The sequence below is a fragment of the Peromyscus leucopus genome, chromosome 8b (genome assembly GCF_004664715.2).
Source record: "Peromyscus leucopus breed LL Stock chromosome 8b, UCI_PerLeu_2.1, whole genome shotgun sequence".
Taxonomy (NCBI): Eukaryota; Metazoa; Chordata; class Mammalia; order Rodentia; family Cricetidae; genus Peromyscus; species Peromyscus leucopus.
In genome coordinates this window covers 942,944-970,180 of record NC_051086.1, presented here as the reverse complement: position 1 = coordinate 970,180, position 27,237 = coordinate 942,944, and the positions used below count along the sequence as shown (strand labels likewise).

At 54.0% G+C, this 27,237-nt stretch overlaps 2 protein-coding genes across 4 annotated transcripts in view; one reads left to right on the top strand and one right to left on the bottom strand.

Annotated features, from left to right (window-relative positions):
* LOC114710637 (coronin-7) overlaps positions 1-27,237 on the bottom strand; it is a 56,237-nt gene that overhangs the window by 13,067 nt on the left and 15,933 nt on the right. For all 3 annotated transcript variants that reach the window (XR_005090400.1, XM_037201207.1, XM_028894869.2), the window contains exons 7-9: positions 22,932-22,982; positions 15,949-16,035; positions 15,415-15,497 (exon numbers count right to left, since the gene is read on the bottom strand). Coding sequence is in view for 2 of the 3 variants with exons in the window: in XM_037201207.1 (XP_037057102.1) it covers positions 15,415-15,497; positions 15,949-16,035; positions 22,932-22,982 (221 nt within the window). In the remaining variant the exon portion in view is untranslated. The remainder of the gene's footprint in view (positions 1-15,414; positions 15,498-15,948; positions 16,036-22,931; positions 22,983-27,237) is intronic.
* Positions 562-11,064, top strand: Vasn (vasorin). The gene is made up of 2 exons (XM_028894870.2): positions 562-722; positions 8,420-11,064. Exon 2 carries the CDS (start codon positions 8,429-8,431, stop codon positions 10,448-10,450), a length of 2,022 nt encoding a protein of 673 aa, XP_028750703.1. The 5' UTR covers positions 562-722; positions 8,420-8,428; the 3' UTR covers positions 10,451-11,064.

Here is a 27,237-nt window from a genome sequence, read left to right as displayed (position 1 = left end):
CCCCAAATCCAGCATAAGAGACTTTATGTAAGAGGCTCTTGGAAACACTTCGGGTGGCCTTTCCAGCTTTTGAAATTGGGATTAGCTACCAACAATAGTACATTGAGAGATTACACCTAAAAATCTAGATTTGTATGAAAAATCCTAAGCTTTGGCAGACTGGGCTGGTCATGGGGACTAAGTCCTCACCCCAGCTGGCCTTACTATCCTAGCCTCTGCTTCTCCAGATCTTCGTTGACCCTAATGGTCACCCCTTGAAAATTTATGTCGCTATTTGTTTTTCAGTTGAAAAGCAGGAATCTGTCCAGTGTCACACAGCAAACTAAGGATCGACTTAAACCAGCCTAATAAAAATCTCTCCTCACTGGGGTTCAGAGGTGTCTAGGTACAGCCTAGGCCTGCTCGGAGCAATGACCCGCTCAGCGGAGGGGTGTGTGTGTGTGTGTGTGTATGTGTGGAGTGTGTGGAGGCTCGGCCAAACCCCGCCTCGGCCAATGGGGAGGAGCCCCGCCCTCAGCAGAGATGGTCCCACCCCCCACATCTTAAGGAAAGATCAGCCTCCTACGAGACAACTTCGGAGCCGGAGCCGGAGCCCGGGGCTGGGAGACGCGGACGCCGCAGCCTCCGGACCCCGGACCCCTCGGGACCGGCCGGAGGCGAAGGACGAGGCCCCACTGAGGCGGTGGGCCGCACCGCCCGGCTCCCTCGGCCGCCGCCTCCCGGTGAGTGTCTAGGGACGAGGGCGGGGGCGCCGGGCAGGGCTGATCACACTCGCCCTGCACACCAGCACGCGCATTCTCCAGTGGGACTGCGATTGGGGGAGCGAAGGGCTTCCTCTGGCCTCGGCGATTACCTGGGCAGGCACGGCCGGTTGTCCCCCGCCCTCCGAGTGGGCCCGGGGGCCTCCCTTGACCCCCGGGAGAGCCAGGGTATGCAGGGTGTGCATTTGTACATGGCTCACCTACCCGCGAGGCTCTGAGTAGACAAAATAAACACCCCCCTCCCTTGCTTCCTCCTCCCACGGCTGGGCCCTCTGGCGTGACCAGTTTTATGAATCAAACCTCTTTTCGGGGATGGCCCAGCCGTAGTCTGGTTACTTTTCCCTCATGAGGTCAGACAGGCTGGTGCCCTTGTGCAGACTGGTCGCCTGGGGTCCTCTGGGCCTTGTCACACATGGGGCCCACAAATACTCTGGCAGCCCTAGAGAGGGGTGGGGGTGGGAGACTGATAGGTGTGCCCCCAGGTGAGGGATGGACTTTGACCAGAATCTTTGGTGCTCCAGTATCAGCAGCTCATCTCTCCCAGGGAAGGGGCTGGCCGCCGCTGCAGACCCAATGGCCTAGAGCTAGTCTAGTCCTTTGTGTCCCTGGGCTCGAAGCTCTGGGGCCAGAAGACTGCTGAGGTTCCCTGTGGCCACTGGCAGGCCAGCTGATTGGTGCCAACCACACTACCTCACCCCCAATTAGTTAACGATTACCACACTAGGGTTGCTGACCGCTTCCACTGGATCCCAGGAGTGGAGCCTGAAGGGTAGAAGAAACCTCAGGGTCTAGGAATCCCCTTGCTTGCTTTATGAATTAATGGTAGGTGAGAGGAAGAGACACCAAGACAGCTTCTTCCCTGCCTGGGCCAAGAGCCCTTAGGGAAGAGGACTGGCCAAAATATAAAAGGTCCCTTCCCCCAGGCTGGATTTTGGGTGCTAGGAAAGCAGAGATGTGGGTGGGCTGGAGCCTTGTCAGGGCTCCATTGGTATGGGCAATGAAGGCCAGTATGGACCCAGCTGTTAGCATAGCCCCTTAGAGCTGGGGCAGGCAGGTGGGGGATGGGAGGGCAGTCTCTAGAGTTTACTGTCCTCTCCCAGGGGAATCAGCCCCTGAGGAACTTCTGTAAACAGTGTGTCAGAAGCAGGAAGAGGGCTCTGGTAATGAGCAGCCCAGCTGGACTCCCTCCAGACCATTATCTAGCATCTCCCATCCAGAGAGGAAAGGACCTAGGAGTACACGCGCCAGCCGGGGGGGGGAGGAAGAGGTGAGCACTGGATGCCCCCACCTCCCCAAGCTTTGGAGTTGCACGTCGTCGGAACAGCCACCTGAGATCTGTGGGTGCAGAGTCAGAGGGTATGGGGTGGAGGGCTGGTGTCCCAGGCGTTTGGATGCCACCCTCTGGAAGTGGCAGAAGAGAAGGTGAGCACAGGAGCCCCCCAAGACACAGCCAAGACTTATGCTTTCCTGGGCTAGACCCCTCTGGCAGATAACCCCCGGTTCTCACTTCCATCCTAGATATCCCCATCCCTGGGTTAGCTGGGCAGTCCTAGAGAAGAGCCAGGGTTTTTGTGGATCGTTAGTGAGCCCTCATGGTGCTACACAGCTTCTAAGAACAGGAAAGTGGGGTTCTGGCCAGCACCAGGAAGCAGCTCCCCCTCACCACCCCAGGCAGACAGTTCATTCTTGACCACTGGCAGGTCCTAACCTTGTGTGAAGGGGATCAGCCATCCCTCTCAGAGCTCCCCTTCAGTACCCCTCAGAGCCCCTCCCAGAGCTGTGGGGCCCAAGGCCCTCGTGTTGCCAAGAAAACCAGCTCCCCTCACTGCTGTGGAATTTGTGTGTGTTCTTGGAGAAGAAGGGAGAGGTGTGTGTGAACACACGCACTCAGGCACACAGGAGTGTGGCCCGGAGGGTGTGTGTCTGTGCACGTGACTGCAGCAGGGCCTGCAGGGGTGCTTTGGTGTCTGGCGTTGGCTGGGGAGGACTGGACCTCCTTCCTTTTATCAGTTTCCACATTCCAGAGTCAGCCGGGGCTGCTTTCCCCAAGCCTGCTGTCGGCCACAGGCCTCCCCCGCTTTTCCTCATTCCAGTCTCCCTGGGTGTGAGGAGTCTCCAGGCCACCTCGGTTTGGGGGATGGGGGAGGCAAGAGGCCAGTTCTTCTTCAAGGTTGGGGACAACCCCCCCCCCCCACACACACACACACACACACGCCAACTCCTCCTGGGGAATGCAATAAGGCTCTGGCATTCCTGGAGGCTGCCTGAGAGATTTCATTAAGGAGGGAGCTGGCTTGCACTGAGCGGGCTGGGGTAGGTTGGGAACCTTGTTGGCCCTCAGCCACAGCCACTGGTCACTAGTGACAACTGCGGGTTAGAAGTGTGGTTCAATGACCAGTTCGTAGACCCCAGAAGAGGCCTCTTGTACCGTACGGTGGCTGAAGGGTTCATCTAAGATTGCTGAGTGACTTGTAGAACAATGGCATGATGAATTTGAGTAGGAGAAGACCCCTTCTGAGGTCACTCCCTTCCCATCTCCCCGAGACTCCTGTGCTTTGGAGGCGTGGGGTGGATGGCCTTCTGCAGTGACTAAGGTGTTTTGGTAGGTTCGGGGTTAATTGCAGGGTTACAGGGTTACAGCTTATTCAGTGGGTGCCAAGCCCTGGGCAGGGACAGGGCAGTAGGAGGCTGAGCCCCAGCGGCATCACACCTGCCGCGTGCTGACAGTGGCATTCTGCTAGGCCACTTCTGGTTGGGCCACAGCCACCACACAGCTCCTGGGGCCACAGCTGTTCTTGCTCTACAAGTGGCCCGGCTCCGAAGACGGCACACCTGCCACCCAAGGGGTCACCTGAGCCAGACACTGATCTGAGTCACTGATTTATCTGCCCTGGCTGACAGGTCTGGCAGCAGCCGGGTCACCCACAGGGCCACTTAAGACACCTGGGTGGGGACAGGCCACCCTGGCCACAAATATTCCAAGACCCAGAATCCTTTTCTGGACAGACACAGCAGTTAAGCCGATGTCCTCACTGTCCTGTTTACAGCTTCTCTAGCTGTGCAGAAGGCTCACCGGAGGACTTTCCTCGGAACAGAGCTGCTTGGCTCTCCCCAACAGGAAGACTCCTTTAACTGACTTTTTAAAAGGATGAACACAGCCCAGAGAGTTGAGGTCTTAAGGGAGCTTCCTAGGTAATCCTAACCTGTGGCTCAAACGCAAAAGCCCTTTGAGTTATAAGCAGAGATGGAAGCCAAAAGAGGCCAGGGAGTCGGGGTGAGGTCACAAAGCAGACTGAACAGAACTGGCTTGGGATCCCCTGACTTAATCGCCAGCCTGGGCTATGCCCCCCAGCCCCCCGTTTTCTGTGCAAGAACTTATGATAGAGACCCTTGGCCCATCTTCTATGTTGGGCTAGGATTGCTGTGTTCTAGAGACGGGGCGACAGGATGGACCCAACCAGGGCCCAGAACTGCCTCGGACACGTCAGCGAAACTGGAGCCAGCCATTCTGGCCGCCGGCACAGTCCCGCCTGCGGGAGGAGGTTGGGGGGGGGTGTTGGCAGCCTCCTGGGGCTGGGCTGCTGCCAGGCCTGGCGAGCAGAGTAGAGCCCATTCAGGCCAGCACCAGGAGGCAGAGGCTGGGAGCCCAGAGCTGAGAGTCAGACTTGCAGAGCTTATCTGTACCTACCCTGAAGTGTGCAAAGAGGGGGGATTCTGTCTGAATTGTCTCCACCCCGCTGGGCACATGGCCTGCCTTAGCCTCAGGGAGATGCACCAGCTCCAGGGCTGATGTGCTCACCAAATGCCTGGGTTCTACCCCACCCACTCTCCCGTCCCTGCCTGACCTCAGGCATGTGTATGGGTGGGTGCCTACAGTGTGTCACACACTTGGGTGTGGAGGGCATTCTGGGCCCTCGAGAGCTAGATGACCAATGCCCTTAGTTGTCCTCACTCACAGAGCCCCTCCTGGAGGTCATGTGCTTCAGGAGGTTGGGCCAAAGGACAGCTTACCCCTCCATTCCTTTACAGAACTAAGGACCCCCACCCCCACTTTCCCATTGCCTTGAGAGTGGAGGGATGCCTGGTCCTGTGGCCTTGACCTGGGCCCAGGGGTCTCTAATTAGCATGAAGGTGATACAGTGGGTCCTGCTAATGAGGAAACAGGACTCCTGGAGTACAGGTGGCTACCCTTAGTGGCTACTGATGTTTACTGGCCATTTGGCCAGTGCTCTGGGAAGCAGATGTTGTGAGCAGCCCCAGTGGACGCTAAGGTGGGATTTGTGGTCTGGCTCCCAAACACTTCATCCCGGCTCCTTGGGAGCTGGGCCTTCCTGCCTCTGTCTACCAGGCTATGGTAGAATCAGGTCAGTGTAGGTGAGGAATCCAGGAGGAGGAGGAGGAGGAGGAGGAGGAGGAGGCCTGACCCTTCATCACTGTTCCCTTCTGACCCCAGGGGCTGCTCTAGAATTCTTCCCACAACTTTTAGCTCCACCAGGATCAGGTATCAAACAAAGGCGCTGTACTGTCAGAGCCACCATAATCAGCTGAAAGCACAGGGCAGTAGCAACTCTAGCGAAGCCACCCATCCTCACGTGTACATACACCAGGCACTAGGCCCCAGATCCAGACAAGCTAAATGTCTTCAGAACTTATTAAAAGAGCTCCCTGTTGGAGGCTGGAGAGATGGCGTAGTAGTCGAGAGCACAGGCTGCTCTTCCAGAGGACCCCGATTTGATGCCCAGCACCCATAAGGTGACTCACAACCACCTGTAACTCCAGCCTCTTCTGGCCTCCTTAGGTACCGCACATACACATCCAGGCAAAACAACCTTACACACTAAAAAAAAGAAAAGAAAAGAAAAGAACTCCCTGTTTAACATCAAGAGCCAGGTCCTTAGTTCTGTAAGGAATGTAGGGAACCCACAGATGGGGTAGTGATAAAGGCAGTTTACCTAGTGAGTTCTAGGACAGCCAGGGCTACATAGTAAGTTGCCTTGAAAAAACCAACTAACCAACCAACCAAACAATAAATAAGAAAAGGACTCAGGAATGTTCGCAACAGAATTGGGCCTGAAGTCAGGCCCATCGCCTGCCTCTCCAAACTGTTTCACCTTTTTCCCAGCATGCTTAGCTTTTGCCCTATCCAGATTCCCTTCAAGGACTGCCCACACTGTTCTCTCCAGCCAACAGACTGTACCTTGCAAACTGGAATTTTCCAAAGCTCTAGCACCATCTTCTGCCTCAGTCTCCCCTTGCTGGGAGGGGTGGAGCCAGGGGTCAGACAAAGAAACTTAGCATGATTCTTGGAGGAATGGGAATTGGATTACCTGTATGGTCTTCTTGGCATAGGACCCGGTCCCTCCTGATTTAATTCCATTCCCTCGCCTACCAACTTGTATGGGCATTCCCCAGCTTACACCCTGCTGGCCAAGTGGCCATCCTATGATCAGAACTCATGCATACCCTTCCCCCTTCTTCCCCTTCAGCGGCTGCTAGTGCAGAGTAAGGGGCCTCTCCCTCACACACACATTCAGCCCACCCCAGCCCCCACAGCCAGGATAGACAGAAGAAAGTAAGGTGCTAAGTACCCAGCTGCCAGCCGAGGCCTCACAGCTTGGCCAACTGAACATAGGACCGCCTGTCTGGACCCACAGGGAGACGAATCAACAGAGTGGCCAGGCTAGCCATGGGTAGGGTCTCTTCCTGCCTGACCTTGCCCTGGGCCCACTGAGAAGAGGGATTGAGGAGAAGGCCCCTCGCACCCTACATGGATGCCAGGTGTGGATGGAGGTCATTTGAAGGCCGTGTCTGGAAGCCGGGCCAAACCAGCCATCCTCCAAGTTGAGGAGGGTGGAACAGATCCTGGGGGTAAGGCAACTAGGGGTACAGCTGACAGCGTTTGGTCATTAGATGCAGAGCCCCACGGTGCTGGTAGGATCCTGAGGCCCTCATGGTTCTGGTGCTTGTCTCAGTTAATTCTCAGTGTGAGACCCTACCTAAAGGCTCCCAGCACTGAAGGTAGACGGGGCGTGTGGGCTCAACCAGGGCAGCTCGGCTTTTTCTTTCACTTAGAGCCAGCATAAAGTCCCAGGCATCCAACTCGCCTGTCCTGGGACCCAGTCTGACTTCTTCCCTTTCACATACAAGGGGCCCTTGTGCTTTGAAAAAGGGGAACCCACAGATGGGGTAGTGGTAAAGGCAGGCAGGCTGGGTGGAGGTCTTGTTACCTGCTGTGGCCACACGTGGGGAAAGGGAGGCCCCAGCGCTACCTATAGCACAAAAGGCCGTTGTGTGAGCAGCAGCAGGGGCCTGGAATGGAAGGGACTGTCAGCCATTAAGCAGGACTGCCTGCCTGGGGACATCCTGGCATCCCATGCAAAGTTCAGGGCTCTGGGACACCCAGGGTGGGGACTGCCTGGGTGTGGCCCTCAGGCTCTCCTAGGAGCCTGAGTGAAATGAGCAAGCTGTTGACCTCTCTCACCCCAGGATAAGATTAGGAGCCCCACCTTTGATGGGCTAAGACACGGAGCTCTGGAGGGAATGGAGCCTGCCCCAGGGGCAGACACTGCCACACTGGCTATACTCAAGCCCTGGGCTCCCGCTCAGACTCACTGGTACCTCCAAGAGCCCCTTCCCCTCTGTGACTCTGGGGCGACAAAAGAAGCTTCCATCTAAATTGGCCGCTGAGGGAATGGAGGCAGCAGCGTGCTGAGCAAGTACTGGCATGTGGGAAGGGTGGGCCACTGTCACTTCTGGGGGGACGGTGCTGTTCTTCATTCTAAGGGTCTGGCCCAGAGCAGAATCCCCAAGAACAATCTGAAGAGTTAGCCTGATGTACTTGTCTAGCCTGGCACTGTCACGGGTCACGATATCACACTGTTCCTCACCTGAACCACGGGTTCCTCATCTCCAATCCATGCTTTGATGATGGGGGCTGAAAAGGAGTTTCAATTCATCCAGCCACCCCTCTCCCCTAGACAAGGACACCTGCCAAGCAAGGGCTGCCAGCCAGCCTCTACCCCTCCTCTAGGAGCCTCCTCGCTGGCCACATCCTGGCGGCCCACAGCCCCCACCCTGGGCAGGTCTGACAGCACAAGTGGAAAAACACGGGTCCCATAGTTTCCATGTGAAGTTTTCCTGCTGCGGTCTCTCCTCACTCGGAGAAGGGAGGGACACAGAGTGTTTTGCAGGGGCCAGCGGCCCCAACAGCCAGCTTCTCTGCTTACGCGCCCGGGCCGACTGCCATTCTGTCTCTCCAGACTCTACAGGGAGGGCGTTCAGGACCCACAATTCTCCTCCTTCCCTGACCATGCGGCCAGCTAGAGGGACTGGTCTCAGCTGGGGCAAGAAGGCCTGGGTTCAGAGAGAGGAAACTGATGTCACTGGGCTGTCGCCAGTGGCCGTTGGTTCTAGTACTAGCTAGCCAGCCTCTACATGTATCAGCTTTCTGGATGCTCATTCATGACAACCAATGCCATAATGATATGATCACGTAGAGAAGGATGACAGAGATGGGCCAGAAACTGGCCAGGGGCACTAGGGACCTGACTCACAAGTTCTGGGATCTGCTGCATCTGAGGGTGGGGAGTGGAGAATTCCCCTCTGGCTTTCCTCATGTGGCGGCCCTCAGCCCTGACTCATAAACGCTCTGCTCTTAGGAACAGAAGATGCACTCCAGGAGCTGTCTGCCATCTCTCCTGCTGTTGTCCCTGCTGCTCCTGGCGTCTGGAGTCCAGGGCTGCCCGTCCGGCTGTCAGTGCAGCCAGCCACAGACAGTGTTCTGTACTGCCCGCCAGGGAACCACGGTGCCCCGAGACGTGCCCCCCGACACAGTGGGCCTGTACATCTTTGAGAACGGCATCACCACACTTGATGTGGGCAGTTTTGCTGGCCTGCCTGGCCTGCAGCTCCTGGACTTGTCACAGAACCAGATCACTAGCCTGCCTGGTGGCATCTTCCAGCCACTTGTTAACCTCAGTAACCTGGACCTGACTGCCAACAAACTGCATGAGATCTCCAATGAGACCTTCCGCGGCCTGCGACGCCTTGAGCGCCTCTACCTGGGCAAGAACCGCATTCGCCACATCCAGCCTGGCGCCTTTGACGCCCTTGACCACCTCCTGGAGCTCAAGTTGCAGGACAATGAGCTTCGGGTGCTGCCTCCATTGCATCTGCCCCGCCTGCTGCTGCTCGACCTCAGCTACAACAACATCCCAGCCCTGGAATCCGGGGTTCTGGATACTGCCAACGTGGAGGCACTGAGGTTGGCTGGCCTGGGGCTGCGGCAGCTGGATGAGGGGCTTTTTGGCCGCCTGCGCAACCTCCACGACCTGGATGTTTCTGACAACCAGTTGGAGCACATGCCACCTGTGATCCAAGGCCTGCGTGGCCTGACGCGCCTTCGACTAGCCGGCAATACCCGCATTGCCCATTTGCGGCCCGAGGACCTGGCCGGCCTGACCGCCCTGCAGGAACTGGATGTGAGCAACCTGAGCCTGCAGGTCCTGCCCAGTGACCTCTCAAATCTCTTTCCCCGCCTGCGCCTCCTAGCAGCCGCCCGAAACCCCTTCAACTGCGTGTGCCCCTTGAGCTGGTTTGGGCCTTGGGTGCGTGAGAGCCACGTGGTGCTGGCCAGCCCTGAGGAGACGCGCTGCCACTTCCCACCCAAGAATGCTGGCCGGCTGCTCCTGGACCTGGATTATGCGGATTTTGGCTGCCCAGTCACCACTACCACAGCCACGGCCCCGACTGTAAGGCCTACTATCAGGGAGTCCACACCCTCGCCTTCTAGCCGAGGTCCCACATGGCCCAGCCTCACAGAACCAACTACCCAGGCCTCCATCTCACCATCCACGGCCCCACCAACCATGAGGCCTGCTCCTCAGCCCCAGGACTGCCCAGCATCCACCTGCCTGAATGGTGGGACCTGCCGCGTGGGGGCCAGACACCACCGGGAGTGCCTGTGCCCCGAGGGCTTCATTGGGCTGTACTGTGAGAGTCCAGTGGGGCGCGGGATGAAGCCCAGCTCCACACCAGACACGCCGAGGCCCCCGAGGCCCCTGCCTCTCAGCATTGAGCCCGTGAGCCCCACCTCCGTGCGTGTGGGGCTGCAGCGCTACCTGCAGGGCGACACGGTACAGCTCCGCAGCCTCCGCCTCACCTACCGGAACTTGTCCGGCCCCGACAAGCGGCTGGTGACCTTGCGGCTGCCTGCTTCCCTGGCAGAGTACACGGTCACTCAGCTGCGGCCCAACGCCACCTACTCCATCTGTGTCACACCCCTGGGAGCCGGGCGGACACCCGAAGGTGAGGAGGCCTGTGGGGAGGCCAGCACCCCCCAGGCGGTCCGCTCCAATCACGCCCCAGTCACCCAGGCCCGCGAGGGCAATCTGCCGCTCCTTATCGCGCCTGCCCTGGCCGCTGTCCTTCTGGCTGTGTTGGCCGCTGCAGGAGCCGCCTACTGTGTGCGGCGGGGGAGGGCAACGGCTGCGGCGGAGGACAAAGGGCAGGTGGGACCAGGGACTGGGCCCCTGGAACTAGAGGGGGTGAAAGCCCCCTTGGAGCCAAGCTCTAAGGCAACAGAGGGAGGTGGAGAGGTCCTGTCAGGTGGTCCTGAATGTGAGGTGCCCCTTATGGGCTACCCAGGGCCCAGCCTTCAGGGGGCCCTCCCCGCTAAGCACTACATCTAAGCCAGGAGAGAGAGAGAGAGAGAGAGCAGCCAGGAGGCCAGGCTTTCAGTCACCAGCCTCCTGCCGCCACACGCCACACTGAGCAAGTTCTCAATATGCAGCACAGGGCATCTGCATGACGGCGGGCGCCGTGGGAGAGCAGCCAGCCCCTGACCCTCTGGGCTGGATCGCATCTGTGAGCTGCTACAGCCCAGATGACCTGTCACAGCCAGCAGCGTGTCCCATACAGACACCGCTGTCTTCTGCAGTGTGCAATCCTGGGGTGTGAGCCCTGCCATGTGCTGGTAACGTGGCTAGGCGTGTCGGGCTCCCCAGGCCATGGAGTCTGGTGACTGGTGAAGGAAGCCCCCAGAAGCAGTGGGTGGGGAAGGCACTGTGCCTGTGGCCTCGGCCCCAAAAGTGCAGGAACACTTGAAACTGGAAAGGAAGGTGCTCGGGGCACACATGGATTAGTTTTGTTCTTTCTTTTTTAAATGTATTTATAAAAGATCTTTTCCCGTTTATGCTGGGAAAGTGTTTTTCAAACTCAGTGACAAGGACTTTGGTTTTTGTAAGACTATTGATGATATGAAGGCCTTTTGTAAGAAAATAAAAAATAAAATGAATTGACTGTCTCTCTGGTTGGGTTTGGGGTATATGAGCTTTGTGTTCTGTGGACACCCATGGTTACTGACCACAGGTCAGGCATGGGCCTTGGCAGGTCTGCTGCTGAGAGCTTCACCCATTAGAAAGCTCCAACCATGGGCTCTGACCCATTGGTAAGTACCTTCACCTGGGTGGGGCAGAAAATGGACTGGTTAGGGCAACTTACCCTAGCTAGTCCCAGTCTTGTGCCAGCAGGAGCCACAGTGCCTGTGTAGAAGGTTGGAAGGGGCTCATAGTAAACATGGATGCAGAGGGACTCCAAGGAAGGTCACGTCCTCCTTGCGTGTTCTGAAGGGCGGTCTACCCCTGCCTTCACTAGAGAAGACAGCCTGGAGCTTCCTCATTCTAGGGCCTAATAATGGCTGATCCTAGGACAGGTGGCTTCCAGACTTTACCGTAGAATCCTAAGCAGGCCAAGAATGTGTGGCCCCAGCTCCTTCCTGCTGTCTACACTGCCTGGGACAAGCCCCACTGTAAAGGAGGTCATTGGTGGGGGAAACATGGATCCACCAAGGCAAGAAGTTTGATGGACAGAGGGGAGGCCAGAACAGAACATTAGCAGCAAGGACAGGACCAAAAGACTGTCTGGCTTGCAGATGGTGCCAGATTTGGTGGCCCCGGGGATGTGCCCAGCAATTCTGGAACCCCAAGGAAGGAATGTTTTCTAGGAAGACTACAGGCTGTGGGGGCAGCAAGACGACATTCAAGGACAGCTGGAGCCTGGACTGGGTGTGAGCAGCTCTAAAAACTGATGGCCACACGACATATTTACCTTTACCCTTAGGACTGGGAGAGGAGCTGGGCCCCGGGGGAACGGAGGGGCTCAGCAAAGGCAGAAAGAAGCAAGTCATTGACAGGTCCCAGTGCCAATCAATGTCTTCCTGTGGGTCATGGCCCCAGTACCAAGACTCACCCCTGGAGGGAAGGAGGAGGCCCAGCGAGGCCTGGGGAACAGGCCCTGTGGTTTGGGGTGTCAATGCCAGCATCCAGTCAGCCTCAGCCACAAGAGGCTCTGGATTCAATTAGCGGCTGCTGAGGGCTCTGGCAGAGGGAGGAGGTGGACCGGGTCATGTGGGGCAGGAGGTGGGAGCATGGGGCCTGGGTGGGGCCCCTTTCTACCGAGGCTGCGGTGGTGGCGGTGGCGGCGGCAGCAGCCCAGGTGGATTTCCTGTAGGCCTGGGTTCTATTAGGACAGCAGGCGTGGCGAGGCCCCATCAAAGGGGCCTTTGTGGGCCTGTGGGCCACTGCTGAAGAGCGGCGACTGCTGAGTCAATGTTTTTGCTGCAAAGCAAACTTGGTCTAGAGGGACGGCAGGGTAGGGTGGGGAGGCCTAGAGAAAGGAAAGAGCCCCTCAGGAAAGGTCTCCAGATCATCCCATCCTTGGTGGGGACCAGGCCAAGATGCAGCCTCCACGGAAGATAATTCTACCAAAGTCAGGCTAGATGGGTGTGAAGTGTGTACTGTTAGAGCTTCGTAAACTCACATTCCAAGACTAACAACTTCAGCCGGGCGGTGGTGGCGCACACCTTTAATCCCAACACCCAGGAGGCAGAGCCAAGCGGATCTCTGTGAGTTCCAGGACAGGTACTAAAACTACACCAAGAAACCATCTCGAAAAAACAAGAACAAAAAAAGACAAACAACCTCCTTTTAGAGGAAAGGCACCCCATGTGAAACGGCAGTAAGAGCTCACAGCGGCAGGACGGATGGACGGACGGACGGGATCCCGACACCTGCTTCCTGGTCTAGAGAGGTGACAAGCCACAGGGCAGGGCTGAGTTTCCCCCTTGTGCCGTCCGCCTTCACACTCGCAGCCCCTCAGTACCCCGGGAGGAGGACCGCTTGACTGCGCAGAACCTCCTGCTAACCTGCACCTCCTCCCTGTGCTGAACCTGGGATCTGGCACCCAGGACGTGCTGGAAAACCCTCTGGGTGGCAGCCTGAGCACACCACACGGCCTGAGGGCGACTGGCAACATTCTGCCACTCTGCACTGTGGCAAGCATCCTTACAGACACTCCAAAACGGCAGGGGGAGGACAGAGATGGGAACCGTGACAAAGGTCCCTGGGAGAGGAGGGAGGGGAAGGGCATGTGCCTGACCCTTGGGCCCTGTAGCTCTTGTGAGCACACACTGTCCTGCCTAAACCAAGATGGAAAATCTGTAACAGAGAGATCAAGGGTGGCGGGTAGACTCAGCTGCCAACCTCCCCCACGGCTGTGCCCAGAGTTGGCATTCTGTACACTTTCCATCTTCAAGCGTGGAGGGGGGTCTGCTTTCCAGTATGCCTGCGAGGCCATGGGGACCTGCCGCCTCTCTGAACAGCCTAGCTACTGGCATGCATCAATGTCCACCAGCTTTGCGGAGGCTGGAGAGTCCTAGGTCCCATGCCAAGGGTGTCAGCTTGCCAGGGCATAGGCCAGGGCTGGGGGACCGAGAGGAGGAATGCGGGGCGGGCCGCCCATCTGGGAGTGATTTGACAAATTCCAGTCCTCCTTGGTCCTTCGAGGCTATTCTTAACTGCTGTAATTACAGGGTCAGCCCTGGCCAGTGGCACCGTGGGGTCTGGGCATGGTTAACTCTTCCAGGGGCCATCCTAACACTAGGCACGAGATGCCCAGCGGGGGACAGGGGATACTTAGCATCTCTACACTACCATTGAGAGTGCAGTCTGATTGGCTGGAAGTGCTGGGTGAAAAGTACCTGATTGATGGTGCCAGTGCCCTTCACACCCACAGCAACTCTGCTGGAGGCCTGCAGGGACAGGTCATCTGGCTTGAGTAGGTCTGGAGAAAAGGTGCAAAGACAGTGCCAGGCCTCGGGACACAAGATAAATGCTAGCTGAGTAGCTCAAGGCCCAGCACCTCTGTCTCCTCCAGGGCAGTGCCCCCCACTCTTGAGACCCAGCCCCTGACCCTGAAGATGCCTCAGCTTTGCCTTCCTCATGTAGAAAATAGATATTGCCCAGGTGGGCACGGTGGCGCAAGCCTTTAATCCCAGTACTTGGAAGGCAGAGGCAGGCAGATCTCTGAGTTCAAGGACAGCCAGGGGTACACAGAGAAACCCTGTCTCGAAAAAACAAACCAACAAAAACAGCACTTCAGTCTCTCCCTGTACTTTAAAGGGTGGGATATAGGTCTATCTCCTTGACCACACCTCACCCTCTGAGGGCCTAAAGAATACAACTCCCCCCACATTCCCTGACCCTTGACATGATGCTCTTGTTTCTGGACCTCTGATAAGCCCTTGTCCTGCTGATATATTCTTCAGATTCTTCAGTTCTGATATATTCTAAAAAGGATGGATGATAGCCAAGGGCCTTTCCTGTCTCTAGTTTTCCCCAGTCAGCCTACCCAGAGGATTCCCAATCAGCCCTTCCATCAGTCATAGCTAAAGGTGCAGAGCAGAGGGTTGGGGATTTAGCTCAGTGGTAGAGCGTTTGCCTAGCAAGTGCAAGGCCCTGGGTTCAATCCTCAGCTCCAAAAAAAAAAAAAAAAAGGTGCAGAGCAGGGACGGACTCCCTCCCTCCTTCCCCTCCAGCCACGCCTGGCAAGTCTCTGACCCTCCCGGAGCCTCCATTGTCTTAGCTCTTCATGATGGCTGTGCAGATTCAGCAGACTGCTTATCCTCAGTGCCAGCTTGCTAGTGACTGGTTTATACGCCATTACAGACCAAGGCGATGTCTACACAGAGCTGCTTGGCCTGGCCAGGCATCCCACCAGGCATAGCCATAAACTTTCTTCCACATACTCCTGTGCTATCTAAGAACATGTGTGAGGCAAGTCCCAAGCAAACTTCTTACATAACCCTCAGTGGACTCCAAGCCCACCTGTACCTGCCAACGCACACCTCCAAACACAGCCGCCTGCCCCATGGCCTCACATCATCAGTGTCTACCTTTCTACCACAACCCCAAGTGTCCTTGGGTCCTCAGCTCCGTGAAAGTATCCACAGCAAAAGCAAGCCCATTCCTGTCACCTGTACCCCAATGACACATTTTCAAGGTCACAGCCCCTACCTTAAATTCAAAAACACACTTGAATGGACCTTTAAGCAGTGAAGGGTGCCCCATAACCAGGGGCCTACTTTTCTGACAGGGCCCCAAGAGGACAGGACAAGTTCACTCATTGGCCCATTTAAGACTGCCTCAGCGTCCCCTGCTGGAAAAGCCGGGGATCCTGGAGTGCTGGGCCCAGGTGCAGCCCAGACTCAGCATCTGGCACACTCTAGTGATCAGCCAGGGACCGTCACCAATGGCCAGTTTGGACACCTTCTCTCTCGACTCTTGGCTCCCAGCTCCCAGCATGTCAAAGGTCCTACCCAGGTGAGGTGTCCAGGGTGACGGAGGCCAGGGCGCTGCTGAAGAGGCGGGTGTCCCACAGCCTCACTTCTCTTTCACGAATCTGTGAGGAAGCCAGAGAAAGGCTCAGAGGAGTCCACCTGCTCCTGGGACCCAGTGCTTGAGGGTGCGGCCTGGCATGGTCACCTGCCTCAGAGCAGCGGGGCAGCGTGACAGGAGGGTGAGTTTGGGTTTTCGTGTCAGGCCCGGCCCCTTTAAGAGCCTCTGGGTGACAAGGGAGAAGGGCGTTTCTCTCCATGGACTCTGGTCCCTCTGGGGCCACCATGGCTCCTGGGGTCAAGCTGAGCTACTGCAAATGGAATCTGCCAGTTTTCTAACGTCCTCAATTCCCTGGGGCCCCGAGACCCAGCTGCACGGCCCGTATATGGACAGGCCTGGAACTGGCTGTCTGCACCCCACCTCCCAATGGCCTCACCCAACCTTCTTGAAGCAGGCTCCTAAAGGACTAGACAAGTCCCTGGCTGGCACTGCTGTGAATGCCGGAGGAAACACACCTGGTTGAATCCTGTGGACACAAGATGCTCCGGAATGCCTGTCCACGCCAGCCGCGTGTCTCTGTTGTTCTCATGGGCCTGTGTGCTCTGCAGGAGACAAGAGGCAGTGCTGAGCCATGAGGGCCCCCTGCTGGGGATAAGGACCTCCCGAGAGGCTGGGAACTGGGACGATTTGTGCCTACTTGTAGGAGTACCCACAGAGAACAGGAGAGGTCCTGAAGGCCACATGTGCCATAGGAAGAAGCCCTGCCCCCACCTTTGAAGGCATCTCGGTACCCAGAGGCCACCAGGCTCAGGTTCATCCTCCCTCCTCCTCAGAGTGCTGGTGTTCCAGGGCCAAAGGCCGCAGCACTTTCTCACCTGTAGGTGCCCTGAGAAGGCTGACAGCTGAGGGGCCTTATTCAAGAGCTGTATGAACTTGGGGAATGCACACCCCCTGCACAGCTCATTCTTCTCACTCATAAATGAGGCTTACAGTGCCCATGCCACCCACTCCTCGGAGCTGCCTGGAGGATCAACCGTGAGTGCACATGGAAGGACCGGGCCTTGAGGAAAGCCCCGTGCAAATCACAGGATTAGAGGGATTACTGCTGCCTCCTGTCACTGCCAGCAGGCCAGAGGCAGGGCCTGGGGCCAAGCTCTGGGTAACGTCCTGGAGAGAGTCAAGCAGTGCCCCTGCTGGCCCTTCGGGGTGTTGGAGCATCTGACAGACAGGAAGGCTGGAGACCCCCCCACCCCAAAGGAAAAAGAAGTTCACAGAGCAGGCGGAGCAAATGGCCCTGTCCCCCTTGGGCCCTGGCAGGAGGGAGTCCATGGGCCAGAGGAAATGCAAACAGCTCTCTCCCAGTCACCCTGCCCCTGGAGCCTGAGACAAGGACCCTGTTACCAAAAATAGCTCACCCCAAATGTGGCCAGCCTCCTCCAAACTTCCCACGATCTCCTCCTTGGGAATGAATGAGGCAGGGAAGCAGCTTGGAGAAGCTGGCCCAGGGCCCCCTCCCCAGCACACAGAGGCTGACCCCAGCGTGGGAGACCACTGGAAACGCTCCGCCTGTCCTTCACGGGGCTTTTCTCACTGTTCCTTTCCCATCCAGCCACAGTGGCACAGGAAGTTGGAGTTGGAGCCTGAGAACTAGGGCCCCATCCTTCTCTCTCCACGTAAAAGGGGCTGGGGGGTCGGGACGAGGGTCAAGCCACTGGCCAGCCTCTGACACACTACTGTGGCTCAGCAGTGTCACTTGAGCTGTCCCTCCTCCACCAGCGTGTGTGTCCCTCCTGAAGGAGGGAGACTAGATGGCTCATAACCGGCCTACACGTCACTCACTCATCCACATCCAACGAACAAGCGAGGCTCCCAGGGGCCAAGAACCGTGCTAGGAGCCAACGGTGGGACAGGCCGGGTTTCAAAGAGCAGGAATGGGGTGAAGCCGAGCATCCTTCCTTTCCCAATGTGGATATGCTATGCTAGGAGAACAGCAGACCAGGCTCCCGGGCCCTGGGACAGCCCCACATCAGGAGGCCAGCCGGACTGAACAGACTAACTCCACTGCAGTCCCTACCAAGTGCCACAGAGGGGCAAACGGAGGTTCAGCGAGGAAGCCCTGAACCGGACCCACCCTTGCCCCACTGCCCCGCCCTGGATGAGTTCTGTGCCTCAGCCTCTTCATCTCTGAAAAGCACAATGACATCTTCCCCTGGACAGCTACTCTAAGAACTAGGCGTTAAAATCGGCTGAATGTTCAGCACTGTGCCTGTGTTTTCCTGTTTATTTTTTTTTTGGAGGGGAGGGGGGCATGGTTTTCTGAGACAGGGTCATGCCATATAGTCCAGGTCAGTCTTGAACACTTGCTTTTCTGCCTCAGCCTCCCAAGTGCTGGGTTTACAGATGTGCACCATCACATCCAGCTGCAAATATGTATTTTTACAAGGTAACAGGGCACAGAATGTAACTGAAGTAACTTTTTGTTTGAGCTAGAATGGAATAATCCATACAGAGCTAGCTCTGCATAGAGACTGAGCCCAAGAAGCTGCAGGGAGGGAGAAGGAGGCGGCTAATCCGGGCAGGAGTCTCTGCAACTACCATGGCCACTAGAGCAATGAGCCACGGGAGCCAAGAAGGTGATTTGGTACAACTCGATCAGTAGTTGGTGATGGTTCAAACTTTGGGAATCTGACCTCAAGTAGTTTATTTTAGACATATTTAAGAACAGCATAATTTGGTGAAAAATTTCCTGGTAATAATCAAATCAATATTGTGTATATAATAAAGTTTAAGACATGACTACATCATAAAGATGCGTTCTAGAGATTGACAAGCTCATGATAAGGGTCTGGGGGAGGATCTGGTGTTGTCTTAGCCACACAGATAGCTCAAAGGTCATCAGGCTATTAACCACATCCGCTCCCAGACTTCTGGTTGGATAAACAGGTCATGTATCCCTCCCTTTGATGGGACAACTCTGTGTGTTTAACATTCCTGGTTCCCTTAGTGCTTATTTGTGAGCACAAGAACCTCTATAGCTCCCATAGGCTTGGGGCGGCTGCCACTGGCAGCTTTCCATGGGGAGAGACAGACTAGAGTAGAATGCACCTTGGTCCACATCTTCTCTCTTCCCATTCACACATGGAGAAACCAGGGGCCTAGACACAGGAGGCAGCCTGCTTTGATCACCTATAATACAGCTGTGGGATCCTTAAGTCCCCAAGCCTTGTGAGCCAGGACCCGTTGTCACGAGGAGGTCCTGGGATCATAGGTGGCAGAGGTGGGACCACCACCAGTCCAGATGCCTCCGGTTTCCAGCAAACCTCCAAGGCTGGCCTAAACTGTAGGGTCACTAAGCATACTGATGCTCATGGAGGTCTTTTCTGCCACTCAGTCCTCTAACAATCCTCCCCATCTCTGGTCTGGAGGAAAGAACAGGAATGGCGGTAGTCCAGCTGCGCCAGCCAAACACAACCAGGGGACAGTGGCACGTTCACATTCCAGCTGAGGAGCAGTCAGTCACATCCCCCTCCAATGCCATGGCAACACTCCCGGTGTAGGGTAGGGAACTCTAATCTCTTTTCTAAGGAAAAGGGAACTTCTCCAGGAGGTATGCAAGCTCCTAGGCAACCACAACTACCAGCAGATACCTACGAAGTAAGGGATAAAATACAGTAGGGAGCCACCCAAGGGTCGCTTGCTCCAAGATCAAGTGCCCAGAGACACAGCCAAAGTGGACAGTGGAGAGAGGACAACTTTGGAGGCATGTGCAGGCTCTGGTCTCTGAGGACCATGGGGTCCAGATGAGGAGAGGCCCAGAACAGGCAAAGGTAGGATCAGAGTGGTACATTCCACCCCACCCCCACTTTGTTAGACAGGAAGGGGGAACTCAGAGAAAGCACTTTCAGAAGGAGTCTCTCCGAGCTGGCCCCTCAGCTCACACCACCCTGGCCGTCAGCAGTGGTTTTCCTAATAGAAGCCAGGTGTGGGCCAGATGCCCTGGGCGGAAGTTGGGGGGAGCAGGGCCGGTTGGAGGGCAGCATTCCAGGCCTGCGGCTGCCCCCGCATTGCATATAGCCTCAGAGCCAAACACAGGCACCATCCCAGCGGCCAGGGGAGCTGCCCACGCTCTTCCCAGATCTCCTGGCTACAGCCCCTCCAGCCACAGCCTCAACGCCTGCTTGTACTCTTCAACAACTTGGAGCCCCTTGGCTAGCAGCCACACCGGCTCCACCTCAGCCTCACTCACAGACCACCTCTGTGGGGTGTTAGGGAGGCGTAGGAGGGGAGGAAAAGGGGGGTGGGGAATGGGGGAGAAGGCAAGCTGGAAAGAGGCCACTGCAAAGGGGGATGAAGAAAGAAAACACTCAAGGAGCTGGCTCAGTGTGATGCCTGATAGGCATGAGGGCAGGTACTTTGTGTACCCCAGAACCCTGGGCAAGGCACCCTGAGAAGGGGCTTCTACCTCACCCTAAAACAGACCTGGGTACCTCTTTCTAGGCAGAAGCTTGGGGGTCAGAGAAAGCCTATCAGGCAAGGCCTGCTGTTCACACCTCATTGACCTGAGATCCAAATGACCCAGTGGGATGAGATCAGCAGCCTTTTCGGGGACACAAGGCCAGAGTGGGGCAAACTCTGCTCTCGATTCACCTATCTGATGGGGCCTCTTTTCAGTCCTCAGCAAGACAGAGTAGAACTAACTAGTCAGGCCCAAGAGGAACAATGTACCACGTGAAGAGCTTTTTGAGGATGAAGGTACAAGAGCTCCAGGCCATCTTTAACTCCCTGTGGGGAACAGAGGAGGACTCTGGATGGGACTAGGTCTTTACTAGGGAACAAGACTTTGCACCATGCCCCCCTAGGAAAAAAGTCTTATCAGCTTCTAGTTCTATCGAGAACTACAAATTCCTGGGGCTGAAGTGATGGCTTAACTGTTAAGAGCACTGGCTACTTGTCCAGAGGACCCCACAGGGGTCTGATTCCCAGCATCTACATGGTGGCTTACAACTCTACGTGATTCAAATTCCAGAGGATCTGACACCCTTTTTTGGTCTATAAGGGCAGCAGGCATGCACGTGGTGCCTCAGACATACATGCAAAATGCTCATGCCCATAAAATAAAGTGTTGTTTCTTAATTCTTTAAAAAAAAAAAAAAGAAAAAAAGAAAAAGAAAGAAAAGAAAAAGGAAAAGAAAGAAAGAAAGAAAGAAAGAAATAGAAATCCTGGGACTAGAGAGATGGCTCAGGGGTTAAATGTACATAATGCAGTCCTAGCACTCTGAAGGCAGAGGCAGGTGCATCTCTGAGTTCAAGGCTAGCCTGGTCTACAGAACAAGTTCCAGGACAGCCAGGGCTACACAGAGAAACGCTGTCTCGAAAAATCAAACAAAATCCAAACAAAACAAAACAAAACTCTGTATGATCCTCCTGCCAAGGACCCAGTTTCACGGCACCCATGTCAGGCACCTTACAAAATTCTGTAACTCCAGCTCCAGGGATCCAATGCCTCCAAGCTCTGCAGGCATCTGCACTCACATAACAAAGCCTTACCCAGACACACGTGCAGATACATAATTCAAAATAATAAAAGTTGAGGTTGGAGAGATAGCTCAGTGGTCAAGAACACTGGCTGCTCTTGCAGAGGACCAGGGTTTTTTGGTTTTTTTTTTTACACCACTTTTTTTTTTTTTTTTGGTTTTTTCGAGACAGGGTTTCTCTGCATAGCTTTGCGCCTTTCCTGGAGCTCACTTGGTAGCCCAGGCTGGCCTCGAACTCACAGAGATCCGCCTGCCTCTGCCTCTCAAGTGCTGGGATTAAAGGCGTGCGCCACCACCGCCCAGCTGAGGACCAGGGTTTTCACCCACATGGCAGGTCACAACCATTTGTAACCTCCATTCCAAGGGAACACAATGCCCTCTTCTGGCTTCTATGGGCACTGCATGCATGAGGGGTACACAAACATGCAAGTAAAATAACTGTACATACAAAATAAGTATTTTTAAAAGAATAATAAAAATAGGGCTGGAGAGATGGCTCAGAGGTTAAGAGCACTGCTTGTTCTTCCAAGGGTCCTGAGTTCAATTCCCAGCAACCACATGATGGCTCACAACCATCTGTAATGAGATCTGGTGCCCTTTTCTAGCTTGCAGGGATATGTGCAGACAGAATACTATATAATAATAAATAAATAGATGTTTAAAAAAAAAGAATAATTAAAATAAATCTTTTTAAAAAAGTAAAAGAAATATAAAAATGTCAAGTATAGTAGTGCACACCTTTAATCCCAGCACTGGAGGGGCAGAAGCAGGTTCTCTGTAAGACTAGCCTGGTCTACATAGAGTGTCAGTCAGGGCAATACAGTAAGACTCTGACTCAAGAGAGAAAGAGAGAGTGGGAGGCAGAGAAGGAAGGGGGATGTTAGGAGAGATGCCTAGCAGTGAAGAGTGCTTACTGCTCTTCCAGAGGACCTGAGTTGAGTTCCAGCTCCCACATCAGGTAACTCACAACTACCTGCAACTCCAGCTCCAGGGGTCCAATCTCCTGTCTTCAGTGGGCACCCATGTAAATATGTGTGCTCCTAGGCTCTCTCTCTCTCTCACACACACACACACACACAAAATATTAAATAAATCTTGAAGGGGGGGGATAGAAATTCACTGATCTCACTTCCTGCTTAAAACGCTCTGGTGGTTTCCCACAGCCCAGGGGACAGACCCTTTGTAGCCTGCCCCCCCTCTGGACCTTTCGATGATTTCTAGAGCAAGCTATCGTCTCCCCTTCATATCCTCTCTGATGACTTCTAGAACAAACTCTCCCCACCTCTGGCCATCTGCTTATGGTTGATTGTAAAACTGAGTCCTCATCTGTAAGCCAGTTTCTCAGGACAGACACTAAGCGCTCCAGGAAAGAGAAGCCCTTAGCAATCATTGAGGACAGGGCCATATGTATGGCTAGCTGACTGCTGCCTACAGGGTCTCTGTTAGAGAAATGAATGGATGACTGTCCAGAGGCCCTGTGCCTGCCGCCTCATTTGGAAGTCAGGACTACACAGACTCCAGGTACCTAGGACAGAGGTAATAACAAAACACCTACAGTCCCAGGTCTTGCAGGAATGGGAAGTCAGTCCATCCCACGGCCCATTAAAAGATCTGGATATTGGACTGAGGATTTTTTCTGAGTCCTCAGTAGCTCGTCACTGCTGACCATGCCAGGAAAACACAGCAGGGTTCAAAGGAGGGGAGAAAGCTGAAATCTCAAATTACATTCCTGAAGTCAGAGAATGTCTCCACTGACAGCCTGTGGGCAGCCTGGCTGCGTCCCACCCTGTGATCAAAGCTAAGTGCCTCCCAGGACTCAGAGATCAGGTCTCAGAAAGAGCTCCCAGCACCAGCAGCTGCGCCGCTCACCACCAGATCCCTCAAAAGGCTGGAGCTGTGCAGTCCTTGTCCTGGACAGGGTTTTTTTTTTTTTACTACCCACCAGCACTGGACACATAACTCACCTGAGAGGCCTTGGTTCTTGCTCTGGGGTCAAAGATCCGTAGCTGCTTGTCCTGAAAAAGAAGGGAGGAAGAGCCAATGGATACAATTAAAACCTGAGGGTTTCTGGAGGATTCTCACACTACAGGCTCTCATCAGCTGGTACCATATTACACAGACTGGCATCACAGACCAGATGCTACTTCCCTAGCTGAGGTCTTTCTTCTTATAGGAGGGCAGGTCCCTTCCTTCCCAGACTCCCAGAGGATTAGACTCAAGGACACCCTGTTATCTGCCAGGATGTCACATGCACACCCTCTCCACATCTTTTTTTCCCTCTGAGGCAGGGTTTACATGATGATGATACTTCTGCATTTAAAAACTTCACACTGAGGTTGGAGAGATGATTTAGTTGATAAAGTGTCTGCCATGCAAGCATGAGGGCGTGAGTTTAGAGCCCGGCACTCACAGAAACACTAGGTGTGCACCGGTAGCCCTGTCTCTGGGGGTATGGAGATGGAAACCGGAGCAGCCTCAAATCTCACGGCCAGCCAGCCTAGCCAAATCAACGAGACCCAGGTTCCATAAGAGAGAGACACTGTCTCAAAAAATACAGTGGGGAAGGGCTGGAGAGATGGCTCAGTGGTTAAAAAGCACTTGCTGCTTTGCTGGACGACCTGGGTTCATTTTCCAGCACCCACATGGTGGCTCACAACCATTTATAACTCCAGTCCATCCAACTAGCCTCCGAGGGCACTATACTAGTATGGTGCAGATATGTGCAGGTAGAACACACATATACATAAAAATTTCAAAAAGTAAAAGAATATACTGTGGGATCAAGCAAGATGGCTCCGCAGGTAACGGTGTTTGCCCCCAAGCCTGACAACCTGGGTTTGGTCCCTGAAACCCACAAGGTGCAAAGAGACAATGGACTCCTACAGGTTGTCTTCTGAGAGCCACACGTGGCACATGTTCCCCCACCCAAATAAATAAATAAATAGGGACCAAGGAGGACACAGCATCATCCGTTGGCTTCCACACACCCACATGAACAGGATAACACACACAAACACATAGTAAGGTGGAGAGTGATGGAGGAAGACACCAGAATCAACCTCTGGCCTCCATATGCACACACCCATACAGTCACACACACAGAACAGACACACACACAGAGAACCTTCTGTTTAGTCTCAGTAACCCCGACCTCAGTCTACTGAGGGTTTATGGTTGCTGCTGAGACTAGGTCTTGGTGTGTACGTATCCCACGCAGGCCTTGAACCTGCAGCAACCCCACTGCTGCCTCAGTACTGGGATTACAGATGTGTACCACCAAGCCCAGATCGAAGAATGGATAAAGAGAAACTAATCTTCCCTAACCATCTCTTCAATGCTCTAGCTGATCAAGATTACATGAGGGCCAGGATGGGAAAAGACAAAAATCTACACCTGGAATAAAATGCTCATGTCCTATACATAGGTCCTCATTTCTGCAAGGTCACCAGTGTGCGTGCGTGCGTGTGTGGTGTCTTTATGCACAAGCACAAGTGCCTGGAAAGCTGGATACATGCCTAGCGGTATAGCCCAGGCCTAGCACGCAAGTACACACAAAGCCCTGGGTTCAATCACTAAAAGAAAAAACAATTCAGTGGAGTTTGTATCCACTATCTATAGGTTTGGCCATAATAAATTAGGTGAAAGAGGGAGATGAGGACAACGTGGCCTGGTCTACTATTGTCAAAATAAAACAGCTCTCCATTTGAGTGACCGTGTTCTTGTACACTTTGGGAGTTTGCTAAGGAAAGAGAAGGACTGAGCTTTGACTGGTGAGTAAATGCTGGGTATGAAGGGCGAGGAAGGGGAGCTGGCCAACATTCCCATTTTATATTTTACCATAGCTCAACTTTGCTTCCATGAGCACAGACACCTATTTTCATATTTTGAAAAATGATACTTAGACTTACAAACCAAGAACATTACCATTTGCATAAGCACCAAAGAACAGAAATGCTCAGTAATAAATCTTACAAAGTATGTATCAACAAAACATGAGGCAAATTAAAACATGCTGATGAAGAAAAACCACAGATATAAACAAATGGATGGATATTCCATTTTATAGATATGAAGATTTCTTATTGTTGAAATGTCAGTGTGGGGTTGAGGAGATGGCTCAGTGAGTTATTACCATTATCAGTATCTCTAGTACCCTGGGAGAAAACAGGCACAGCAGTGCACATCTGGAATCCAAGCACCAGACGGTGGAGGCAGAAAGACCTGGGGGCTCACTGGCTAAACAGTTTAGCCAACTGGTGAGCTTCGGGTTCACTGAGAGAGACAGTCACAAACAGTAGGGCGGAGGGGCCGGGCACAGCGGCACATGCCTTCAATCCCAGCACTCAGGCAGGTGGACCTCCATAAAGGCGAGGCTGGCCTGATCTACACAGTAAGCTCCAGGCCAGCCAAGGCTACATAGTGAGACCCTGTCTAAATAAATACAATCCGGAAGAGGTGGGAATGAGACGGCTCAGCAGATAAAGGCATTTACCTTGTATCCTGATTGGCTGGTTTGGTTTGGTTTGGTTTGGTTTGGTTTTTTGTCAGCTTAACACAAGCAGGAGTTATGGTAAGAGGAACCTCATTTGAGATAACTCCCTCATCAGATTTCCTGTAGGTGATTCTATAGGGCATTCTTCTTGATTAATGTGAAAGAACCCAGCTCACTAGGGGTGGTGTCACCTCTAGGTAGGTGGTCCTGGGTGGTACAATAAAGCAGTCAAGAGATTGGAGAGATGGCTCAGCAGTTAAGAGCACTGGCTGTTCTTCCAGAGGACTCAGGTTCAATTCCTAGCAACTACATGGCAGTTCATAGCTGCCTGTAACTCCAGTTCCAGAGGATCTGACACCCTCACACCAATGCACATAAAATAAAGTTAAATAAATAAACACATAAAGAAAAGAAAGAAAGCAGACTACGCAAGCTATGGAGAGCAAGCCAGTATATAAGCAACTAAGCAGCAGTCCTCCATGGCTTCTGCTTCAGTTCCTGCCTTGAGTTCCTGCTCTTGCCTTCCCTCAGTGATGACCATGACCTAGAAGTACAAGATGAAATAAACCCTCTTCTCCCCAGGTTGCTTTTGTTTGTCAGTGGTGGTGTATCACAATAGCAGTCCTAACTAAGATACCATGGAAACCTGAAGATCTGAGTTTGAATCTTGGAACCTATGTAAAGGTAGGAGAAAACCAAATCCATAAAGTTGTCCTCTGACCTACCCAACTTGTATACCATAGCACAAGCACAAAGTAAGTTTTTTTCTTGAAACAGAGTCTCTCTACATTAGACCTGGCTGTTCTGGAACTCACTCTGTAGGACCAGGCTGGCCTTGAATTCACAGAGATTTCCCTGCCTCTGCCTCCCAACTGCTGGAATTAAAAACATGCACTACCATGCCTGTTTCTCTCTCTCTCTTTTTTTTTTAAGTTACAAAAACAAAAAACAAAAAACAGGGGTAGGGCTGACGAGAAGGCTCAGTGGTTAAGGCACCGATTGCTGTGGAAGAGGACAGGTTCAATTTTCAGCACCTGTAGTTGGATTTTTCTTTGGGTCTCCAGCTCACAAATAACAACATGGAGATTTCTTATTAACTATGAAAGCTCGGCCTACAGCTTAGGCTTGTTCCTAACTGGTTCTTATAACTTAAATTAATCCATTTATATTAATCTATGTTCCATCACATAGCGTGACTTCTCTTCCATCTTGCACCTCATGTTTCCTCTCTGTGTTTCCTGGTGTCTCCTGAGTGCCTTGCTTTCTCTTCCTCTTCCCTTCTCTCCCTGGAAAACTCGCCTATACCTCCTGCCTACCTATTGGCTGTTCAGCTTTTTATTACACCAATCACAGCAATACATCATCACACAGTATACAAATGCCCCACAACCTTCACCCACATGGTGGTTCTCAGCCATCCTTGACTCCAGTTGCAGGGGATCCATTGCTCATGTCTGACCTCCATGAGCACCAAGCATGCACTTGGTGCATACAAATACACAGGCAAACACTGGTGGGAGCCCATGAACTACGGACTGGTGGCTGTGGGGCCCCCATGGGACTAGACTAGGCCCTCTGGATACAGAAGACTGTTATTCGGCTCAAACTGTTGGGGGGGCACCCAGGCAGGGGGACTGGGATCCATCGCTGGAGCATGGGCAGGCTTTTGAGAGCCCAGTGCCTGTGGTGTGACGCCTTGCGCAGGCTTGGTGCAGTGGGGAGGGGCTTGGACCTGCCTAGGCTCAGTGTGCCGGGCTCTGCTGACTCCCCACGGGAGA